Raw genomic sequence first — 11398 nt, forward strand, 5'->3', positions numbered from 1 at the left:
TTCATCAATAGCTGTTCTTTAAATAAAGCCTATTGTTACAGCACATTTATAGAATACCGAGTATAAATCGTGCATTTAAAACTGTAATGATGGTGAGTCAAGTCCAATATGTATGTGTTTTGTACCGTATTGCAGAACATTGATGCATAAGTCCAACAGCAATGGAACGTTATTCATCTCTTCGTGAAATGTTTGGCGATTAATCGGGCTCATATTGTCAGTTAAAACTCAAACTATGTGTTTATCTGTAAGACTTGAAGGTGGTGTAACACACGTGGTATGCCAGCACTGAACGTCACTTGAGCAATGTCGCCTCAAGGTAGCGCGCTTTGCCAGGATTTGGGATTCGGTGGTGCAGCCCATTCCCCCCCCCCCAAACACACAAACGCCTTGTCAACGACGTAGAAGTTTGACAGGTCATTTTTATTCACATTGAAATCGGGAGCACACAACCGACCGTTTCTTTCAGTGTTTTTTTCCTGGGGAATTCAACTTTGACGCATTTTCTTTGTTTGGTTATACGATCCCTTTCCTGCGGTATGAGGAATTATTTGAGCTCATAGTGTTGCAGTCCCCCTGTCCCCCGTGCGATACATTCTTTTGTGTTTTAGTCTCGTATCCTAAGGAGTACAAATATGTCGAGAGGACCAGAAGAAGCTAACAAGCTGACGGAAAGTACATATAAGGTACGTGTTGATATGAGTTTAGTCTGGGTAAACGACAGGTGCGAGACACGATACACAGCTGCTCCCTAGCCTGTAATATCATAATATGAGCAGTTATACTCTATTTATTTCACGTTTGTTTGGTTGCATACTGCAAACGTATGGGAATGTGATCTTCTATTTGAGATCAGCTGCCTTGTAGCTAAACTCACGAAATGCACGATCTTAAACTTGAATCGTTTTTACTCTGATTATTGAAGAAGCAGCTTCTCCCCTAACGACAAATGCTATTCGTATGTAGGCTATACAACATATCTATTTATGATTAATCTGAATGGCCAAGACCAGATTTGCATCTTCATCGGTCTTAACTTTTTCATTCTACGACCCTGGTTTTTCTAGTCTTGTCATTTCAAAACAATCCAACTTGTTGTAAAGTTAGGCCTAGTCCTAATATATATAACATATATGACGTGGAAAACTTCACACTGGAAACAATGCTTATATACATCCATCAAGTGTCACAGTGTCCTTAGTATGTCTGTAAGGACTTTTATCACAGCTGTTAACACTTTTGTCTTCTCATGGGAAAACGCAACAACAGGTCGTGTTCGTGGAATGTAAGAAAAAACGACATTCTTAATAATTTAACTGGCAAAGGTATTCTGGAGGTCTACCATCACCTCTCACAAACAACACATCTTAATAATGCAAACAATCAGAGGTAGTTGGCATTTATTGTTTGGATTGGTTAAACATTCAACTAAAACTTGACAGCCATAAAGATATTTGTAAACAGATACGGGAAATTACAGTTTAAGGGTGTTAAAGATCTGACAACTGTCCTAGTTGATTTAAGATGATTATTTAAAAGTTATAATGATGAGATATTAGAAATGTTGATACTGTCAAACTAAAGAGTAAATAACTTTCTGGAGAAGGAGCATAGGCCTACATGGTGAAATACTTATGCCTGTTTTACCTATTTTCACTTGGTGGCATTTATAATACATGAGGAATCCAAGATGTTATGTTTTCTTTAAAAAAAAAAAACAAGCACACAAATAAGACAACACAAATCATTCTACACAAATTTATTTAACAAACACAGATCATGAAACTAGTCAGACATTGGTTATCTAGCCATGAGTTGTAGTTTCCGTCTGATCAGATAGACCTTGTGTAGTGGTTTTCTCTTAGGTCTGTGAGCCTGCTTAATAGCTGTGATAACAAGATCAACACGCGACTACGTGGCATTAGGGATCGTGACTTTGATGCAGTCAGGAGTCATGACCAGTGTAACCATTAACCGTTAGTGGAAAGTGAAAATTACACTTATTATATACTATACTTTAATTGTGCTTTAATCTCCACTTTTATGATAATATAAAGGTTGTCACCTCTAAATATGTTCTCCCTGACACACAGGGCTGGGTCCTCTGTGTCATGTGACTCGTGACAGCAGTGACCGGTGGTCCAAGTGTTGGTTAATGATCAGCTGATTATTTGGGAACTGCCTGCCCCTCACGCATGCTTAGGAACTAATATATAAACTCAAATCGTGACAAAATCTGAAATATAGTCCTAATTTCTCCTGTCTCCAGAATGTGATGGACCAATTCAACCCTGGCCTAAGGAACCTGGTCAACCTGGGGAAGAGCTATGAGAAATCTGTGGCTGGTGGGCATCTATTCAATTATGGATTATTATTATAATCAATTGTTATAACCAATAGTGCAAGTGTACACCAAAAAAACAACATTACTCTATTCACTTTTTTATGTTATGCACTCCATGTTATATTTGTGTTTTTATACTTAAACAATTGGTGTGCACTTTATTTTGTATTTTAGCAGTTTCTCTAATATTGTATGTATGCTATGGGCATACACTCAGCCTCACCTGTTAGTCTGCCAAATTACTCAATGTAAATGTATTTGTTTTCCCAGCGATGTCCTTGGCGGGGAAGATGTATTTTGATGCAGTGTCTAAGATTGGGGAGAATGCTGCTGTTTCGCCTGCGTCAAGAGAACTTGGTAAGTAGTTGAGACTTCATTTATCACTTTTACAAACAAATAGATGTGAGCTATATGGGATACTCATTCGTGAAGGTGTATCCCCTTTGCTGGTTGCCTTGCCACTGGCTGTTAGGTACCAATAAAGTCAAATAGCTTAAAAGTATGCTAGCACTATCTACAATGGTTTAGTCAAATGCAGCCATAAAAGAACCACAGGGAATGTAAAGGACAATGAGGATAATCTAACTGCCGTTCATACAATACACACTGTTAGGCCTATTACTAAATGGTCAAAGCTATGTACATCATTTTATTTGTGAAGGGATACAGGGTGGGTCATCCTATAAATGCAAAAGACTCTTAACATGACAGCAAAATGTCATGTTCCGAGGCTTGAGGGGTCAGTGGTCACATTACAAAATGGAAGAAGGGGGATGCTGTTAGCTACCCCTTGTCCTATACTTCTGTAACAATAACTGCAAGTTAGTCTCAAACTTAAAAAAATAGTTTGAGAGAAGATTTTTTTCATAAACAAAAAAATTCTGAACCGATCCCCCAAGTAGTATTATCCACACACATGCAAGCAATGCACTAAGCAGGTAATACAAACTGGGTTTACTTAACTGTTTAAGCTTACGTGGTTAGCTTCGCCTTTTATATTTATTTAATGCCCTTCTTGGTTCTAAGTCTTTAGAAGCTCACACGTCTGTCTAGCTTCTAACCTTGCTGTTTTTCACGAGTGGAACGCTTTCATTGTTACCATCGTGACTCACTATTCCCCTGATAATTTGTGAAGCAAACTAGTAATTAAATGAAGCGGTCCACAAGAGAACAGCCCCGAGCAGTTTTTTTATTCTGCTTCATCATGTCTCCCCTGTGACAGTTGTCGTGATATTTGATAGTTTTGCATTGTCACTGTTTTACTCTTAGTTTTGTTAGCTTGCATCATAGTTTCCTCTGTGTAGTGGGGTACTTCCAATATTTGATGGAGCAGGAAGTTTAAGACAACAGGGAGTCGATCTTGTTTACATGAAACATTTGGTTTATTTTAAACTCTAACTGCATGTTATTTTACAGGTAGGATCCGACACAAATTTAGCTTTGGCATTGTCCAATGTATTTCCATATAAAATAGTGTATGCTATGGTTTACCATAATATAATAAAGGGACCCTCATTTTGCTGTCATGTTTTTGGATACTATGCACATTATGCAAAGTGTATGTGAGTACTCTTGTCGTGAATGGGTGAAATAGAGAGAGTGAGGCATACGGGAGGACAGAGGGAAAGCAATTAGCCAGGCAGACAGACCGGCAGACTGACAGACAGAGAGCATGTAAGTCACAGTTCCCACAAAGAGGACTTTTCATCTCAATAACCAAAAGACGTGGTTTTGATCAGGCGATGATTAACAAAACCTCTGTGTTAACAAACAAATCATTCAGGGCTACCGCCCGTCTGAGGCCATTGTGTCACATCAAAAAACAAACTACATCCCCTAACTGTCTACCGCTGCCTTCGTCCATTTTGTAATGTGACCACTGACCCCTCAAGCCTATCCTACAGAAGACGAGCCTGACATTGGATACTGTCAGAGTCTTTGCAGACTTTGACTGAAAGAACAAAAGGATTAAGGGGCTTGATGGCAAAGATGACCCCTTTCTGGTATCCTCCTGGGTGGATTGAGGAGATTGTTGTAGAGGGTGGTTGGAGGAGGTTCTGTCAAGGAATCAGGTGCTGCTGTATCCAGCTATACCCTGGTCCACCTTGGCACTGGAAAGAAACAGTTTCTTTATTTTTTTATTTTCTTAGAAACCTTAGCTCCAGTGACACAGAGCCAACCCACGGGAACCAGATACTCTACGCGGGCTACTGAAGTCTTTCTGCACTTGCTGTTTCCCTCCCTCTCTCATTCATCCACCTTCGCTTCTTTGTGTCTTTACGTCTTTCTCTCCCCCTCCCCCCCAATTCTCAGACTGAATCCTCTGTCAAAGTTCAAAGGTTCTAAAACTGTTGTTTAATTAGGTCGTCCAAATACCTGCCCAATGACCTGTGCCTATCAGACAAATGACTGAGGCTGGGGAAGATTACAACCTCAAATGTCGAGAAAGCTAAAAGTTAGACATTAAAAAAAAATGCCTTTTTTGTTTTGTTCTGCCATCGTTGTTACCATAGAGATTGGGGCAGTAATACATACATACCCATTGTAAGCTTCATATGACTTGTGCAATCAAAAACACATGCACACCTTCACACACATTCACACAGCCATAATTTCATGGTTCCGGACTGTTCAAGTTGCATCCGGAACACTTTACATAATCCTAATGTGTTTCAGTGTGAGTGCATTACGTGCTGTTTGATCCAGGATTACTGTGCCTTTGGAGGAATGTTGCACTGCTTTGCATGCCCTACCGGGATGGGTCAAAGAGCAGCATGGGCTGTTTTTGGTTCTCCTTAAAAATAAAAATACATTTTCAGTTAACTATTTGTATTATTTTATTTTTATTTTCACATTTTTTACTTTTTAGGTTTTTATACGTAAAGTAATATATATTTCTAAGTATAATGTTAATTATTCTTTCATTGTTACCAGCCTTAATTTTCTAATTAGTTTACTAAGTAATCTTGTATAGGTGTCTGCTTAACAGGGTAGGGTTAGCTCCACCCAGGTCGATTTCATCAGAAGTTTTACCACAGCACTGGTTGACCACATTCATTTGTGATTAGCCCTTACAAGTCGTTTCGAAAATCTGCCCCTTCAGACATCACAAGTTGCCGTGTCCACCTAGATCTGTGCTGGATAGATGAGCAACGTTTTCTTCAGTCCACTGGGTAGGCTGGTAGACTGATCTATCCAGCACAGATTCTAGGTGGACACGCCCACTTGTGATGTCATAAGGGGCAGATTTTCGAAACGGCTTGTAAGGCTAATCACACTCACACCTGGTGGTATAATATGTCCCCTTTAAGCAGTTTGAAAACAAGGGAAGCTAAAATAAAGCTTTATTTGATTTAATTCTTTATTGTTTTTATTATTATTCATATTTGCAAAGCCAATTAAAAGGTTCCCTCGGGATTGCTGCGGTCTCGTTATTTAAAATCTGACAAGTTACCATCAGTGTTGCTCTTTGAGATTGTGTGAGAGGATGTCTAGTTTTCTAATATTAGGGAACATTAGGACTGGCTCTTAAATGATTTGCAATAGCACCAACTTCAACTCCTACAGATCTCATATCTCACACTTCTCCACAACACTCTTGAATCAATAGCCATAAATCTGTCGGGCAAACAAGGCTGTGGGCAGCCGTATTTGCCAAGTTTAGTGAGGTGAGGTGGTTGGATATAATTGGCAGTGTAATGCTATTTTCTGATGCCCACATCATGCCATTCTGTAAATCTCCTACTGCACCTCTTTGTGGGACACACTTCTTGCTGGGCAATGGTACAGCTAAAATGTATACTGTTAACAGAGAGCAAGGGTGTGATTATGGTTTTGATCTTGTTAACCCGGAAGAAAAATGTGCATCTACCAGTGGTGATCGGTATATTGAGTATTCATGTCATGTGTCTGTTTGAATTAGCCGCTTAATTAGCAATGTAACAATCTCTCCTACTCCTTGTTTCTTCTTTCTTTTGTTCTCTCTCTCTCTCTCTCTCTCTTCTCTTCTCTTCTCTTCTCTTCTCTTCTCTTTTCTCTCTCACTCTCTCTCTCTCTCTCTCTGGCTCGAACCTTGCAAGCACACAATCGCCGCTCCTTGTTTTTCTCCCCCTCCTCCCTAAGTAACCTTTTAATTCCCCTCCTCCTCTACCCACTACTGTGTAAGCTCTCTCTGCCAGCTCTCTGCTAGAACTGACAAAGGACACCTTTACCGCATTACGCACGCTAACCTTTATCATGCCAGTTGTGTGAACTGTGTTGAGTGAGTGAGTGAATGACTCCGGCCGTGTGTGTGTGTGTGTGTGTGTGTGTGTGTGTGTGTGTGTGTGCTTGTTTGAGAGGGTCACAGCAAGATGCAACAAAGAAGGGTAATGTTTACATACTTCTCTGTGTAAACATACTGGATTGTTATGTAGTCTAGATTAGTATGCTGAGCATGAGTGCCATTTTGACCAGCTGTCAGTGAGAATGCTATGTTTCTGGAAGCTTTACTCCGTCTGTCTATAGTATACTTAACAGAAAGGACTTTTATATTTTTGTACCCTTTGTTTTGACCCATTTTTATATCATTAGAATTTTGTGTAGAATTGATGTAACTTATTTGTTACAGTGAGAATAGAACAGATAGTAAATAGATAGTAGGTTACTATTACTATTACAGAAAAGTATCAGGTGTGCAAAGTACTTTTCACCCCTGAACCCTTTTACTCAAGAACTTTACTCAAGTACAATTTCTTCGACTTGAACTTCACATGTGTAATTGTAGTTGTCTTTATGCTTTTACTCACTGCAGTCCTCCTACTTATATTTCTTCACAAACCTGATTTATTGTGTAATTGTAGTGAACACACCTTGCTGAGGACTGTGACACACTTCCAGTATGTGCTGAGACAGACCTAGTGATAGCCTTCATACGTTTTTTGAAGAAACAGCTCTGCTGTCTTTCATCAGTACAGGTTAAAAAATACAATCCTTGACCATATTGCAAGAGAAGACAGTTAGTCATTCACCTGGTCCAAGCTTGGAATGTCATATGACCTATTTCATAATTATGCCTTCCAGTGTAATTTTTGACACATTTATTTACACTACTAATAGGAAGTCATTCTGTCTATGGTGGCTGGCACACTTTTGTTTGAGAACGGCTAAGCCTTTTGTGTTCTTTGACACTTTTGTATCTAGTTACAATCACTGTTTACTGTATCGTTTACCTAGAGCATTTGTTCGTAGTGCATGGTCATGAAATCGAATATTTCTCTATGCTGAGAAAGCAAATTCCACTGGGGTAGCCCCATAGGATAATGAAGGTTAGTCCATGACCAAACAAGTAGCAATAATATTCTGTCTCAGGTTATCACTGTGTATGGGAAATGGAGTCCCTTTATGATTACACAATCAACTGATTGCCTGGTCCAAACTCCTTCACCAGTCTATTATCAACAGACCTCAATAATGAAAAACCATGAAGTACAGTAATTATCATGTGTTGATGTTCCTCTTGAAACAATGAATGCTAACAAATTCCCCAAAGCAAATTAATATCACGTCCATAAAAACCCTCTTATTAATTGCAGAATTCAAACTGAATAATCGTAATTAACTCAAAAATTATGTTTTTCTTTATTATTTTGGATGTCCGCCTTCATCCCCTGATGACGAAGGGGTCCCCCATCTGTGAATGTTTCAGGCCCACGCAGTCAGGCACATTGACGCAGTCGCTCAGCAACGTTCCTCCATTGTTTGTCGTCAATAAAACATTCAAAAAGCTTTTCATAACAACATATTAAGCTGCCGTGTCCTTGGGGTCTACCCACAGCGCGTTAGAATAAACAACGCTGCAAGGTGTGTGAGAACGTGATTGGATGAACAAGTATTACGTCTTAGAATGACAGTAAGAAGATGATGTGTAAGCAGTGGCATTTGTTGTTTTGCGTAATTCTTCTGTAATTCATTATGCTAATATTGTTGTGCTTCTGGTTTTAGTCTTGGCGGATGATAGTAGTAAAACAAGGATGATTACATTTAATTCAAAATAACAAAAAAGATAAATGTACAAGTGTAGGAGGAACATCTTTTGGAAATTTGCAGTGGCTCCCTTCATCGTGAGTACATTTGAACTTTCCTGATGACCTTTAACCAATGTTGTGGCAGAACGCATTCATTGAACATTAGTTCATGAACTTGTTCATATTTTGGGCGAACATGAACTGAACGTACTATATTACTGCCTGATGAACGTTACTGTGAACTCGTTCATTCTGGTGTCTGTGAACAGCACGCTTACTTGGTTTAACTTCGTTTGGGGGGTTATTTGTTTATCAACACGGCGGATGCGCGCGCAGAACGCTGTGTTGTTTGACCGGTTGCCATGGTTATCTCTGTGTGGTTAATTTGCAGTTGCGGTGTTGTCACCTTACTGTTACATTAAACTGTAATCAGAAAAAGCGGTTATATGCTTTAGACCCTAAAGTATCTGTTGTATAAAGGCTGGGCCGAATTTCAAATTATAAATATGTACACTTTATGTTGAAAGTATAGACCAGGTGTCAGCAACCTTTCCAAGATGCAGTGCCAGTTTGAGATTTTTTCGTTAATGAATGTGCCTTAAACAACAATATATTAAATATTAAGCTGAATTATGACCAAAAACATTTCCAGAAGACCTGGAATTGTATCATTTCCATATAGTCCATAATCATGCATCAATATTTTAAATGTTTTTGTTGTTGTTATATTTGCAACATGGGCACACAAATTATAATTACATATATCCCATCTTAAAACACCACTTTTAGAAACTCATTCAAAAAAATATTTTCACTTTGAGAAATGTAAAAAAACAGAATATATGAGAATGTTGAAACCATCCACATCAATATCTTTAAGACACGTACAGCTTTGCAAAACCATGTGAAGGCCATGCATACATAACACTTGCAACAATATTTTAAATATTTTCTCTCTCTCTATTACAGCATAGTTTTAAAAACTATTAATTGATCCCATTTCAGAACACTTCTTTCAGTAACTCATTTAAACATATTTGCACTGGGAGGAAATGCCCCAATTGGTAGTAATGAGTATGCTGCCAAATTGTGCTGTGAATTTCTTTAATAATACAATAAAAAAATAAAAATTACGATTTTTAAATTTTTTGCTCAAGTGTGCCAATGATAATGCTGCCACGTGCCAGTGGTGGCACGCGTGCCTAGGGCTGCCGACCCCTGGTATAGACCGTCGCGATTCCAATTGAAACGAATTGCGCAGTGATTATTCTTCAAAACGAGAGCTGTTAAATTGTGAAAAATGAATTAAACTGTAATCAGACAACGCGGTTATATGCTATAGACCCTATATACCACAGATACTATAGAGTATCTGTGGTATAAAGGCTGAGACGAATTTCGAATTATACATATGTACAATCCATAACGTTAGCTCTCTGGCTCATAGCTCAGCGGACAAGAATACCTCCTAGAATCATTGCTTGTTGGCCGGAAACGGAAAGCGGGGCTGTTCACGTTTGGTTGTAGTCTTGTTGCTTGGTTCTCCGTCTCAACAGTAGGGCTAGAACCGAGCGAAAAGACTACAACCAAACGTGAACACCCCCTCTTTCCGTTTCCGGCCAACGAGCAATGAGTCTTCCATCAGAAATCAATGGGATTTACAAAATGCTAAAATGTGCAATAAAACAGGATTGAAACTGTATTTCGCTACGATACTTGATTCAACCACTCTATTTCATCCTAGAAAAAGGGGGGCTCAATGTTCAAAATACCGGAAAAAATAATAGCTCACAGCAACATATTGAAAAAAAGAACTATGAACTAGTTCATTTTTTGGAACTGTGAACTTAGTTCAACATTTTTAATTATGAACGTTTAACTGAACTAGTTCATTTAAAAATTTGTGAACTGAACTTTGAATTAGTTCACGTAGAAAGTGAACTTTCCCAACACTGCCTTTAACCTTGTTAGTGCAACCCAATGCTATTGTTTATTCTTGCTTATTCTAACGCATTTTGTCTGTCTTGTTTCATTCTTTTCAACTCCCTCTCCTTCTTATTATATCTCTGTGTCTCTGGATCTATTTAGCTGTCCCTCTCTCTTCTCCGTCTCTTTTTATACCTCTTACTCTCCCACTCATTCTTCCCCTTTGTCTCTCTCCCTATTCCATCCTGTCCCTCTCTTATCAGGTGCGGTGCTAATGGAGATCTCTGAGGTGCACAAGAAGGTGCATCTAGAGCTGGAGGAGAATGTACGTATTTTATACCGGCACATTTGTCATCGCTATGCCAATCAAACTTTGCGCTGCCACACCCAAACCAACCATTCCTGTTGATCATTTCATGTGTCAGCCACTCTTACGTGGCCGACTTGCGTATCTTGGCATGGTATCAAGCAAGGTAGAATATGGAGAAAATGTTAGGTTGAAATTTGTCATGTAGATGCTAACTTTAAGGCTACAGGGATCTAGTTGAATTGCGCATATTCTGCAGCAGCATGGAGAGATTTAATGTTAAATGTCATAAAGGGAACCTGGGTCTTTTTTCTTCTGAATTTGAGCTAGCTTATAATTGCATGTCTTGCATATTGTACCTTCAAACAGAGTTTATGAACTTGTATAGTGGAACTTTAAGTGTGCTCATCTCTATTTGTTATCTTTTTTTTTCTCCTCGCTTTTTATTAGATCGATTTAAATTGCATTTATTTCAGGTCCTTTCAATTCCATTCCCTTCCATTAAATTTAATATAATGATGGGTTGTACAATTATAGAAAAGGATGAACACAAATACAAGTCGATATAAAAATGCATAGATAAAAACTTACCAACTCCGAAAAATGTAATGTTTGTGAGGAATAGGCATGCCTAGTCGTGTATGTCCCGCCCGCTGTGGAAAGGACAGGCCTCAACCTGCCCAGACAGTAACAAAACAAAACAAATGCTGCAACTGCTACAGTAGACGATACAGATCTACTGGAAACACTGGATTAATCCAACTTGTCTATCTACCCTGCACAGAAACAGCACATCAACCACATAGTTATAATTAA

At 38.8% G+C, this 11398-nt stretch overlaps 1 protein-coding gene across 1 annotated transcript in view; it reads left to right on the top strand.

Moving 5' to 3' along the window:
- Window positions 1–439: 439 nt before the first annotated feature.
- The window catches only part of baiap2l1b (BAR/IMD domain containing adaptor protein 2 like 1b), a 31591-nt gene continuing 20632 nt past the window's right edge, over window positions 440–11398 (top strand). The window contains exons 1-4 of the mRNA XM_079746124.1: window positions 440–686; window positions 2270–2345; window positions 2615–2701; window positions 10539–10600. Of these exons, the coding sequence (XP_079602250.1) occupies window positions 636–686; window positions 2270–2345; window positions 2615–2701; window positions 10539–10600 (276 nt within the window). The 5' untranslated portion in view covers window positions 440–635. The remainder of the gene's footprint in view (window positions 687–2269; window positions 2346–2614; window positions 2702–10538; window positions 10601–11398) is intronic.

This window comes from Pollachius pollachius (assembly GCF_949987615.1).
Source record: "Pollachius pollachius genome assembly, chromosome: 11".
Taxonomy (NCBI): domain Eukaryota; kingdom Metazoa; phylum Chordata; class Actinopteri; order Gadiformes; family Gadidae; genus Pollachius; species Pollachius pollachius.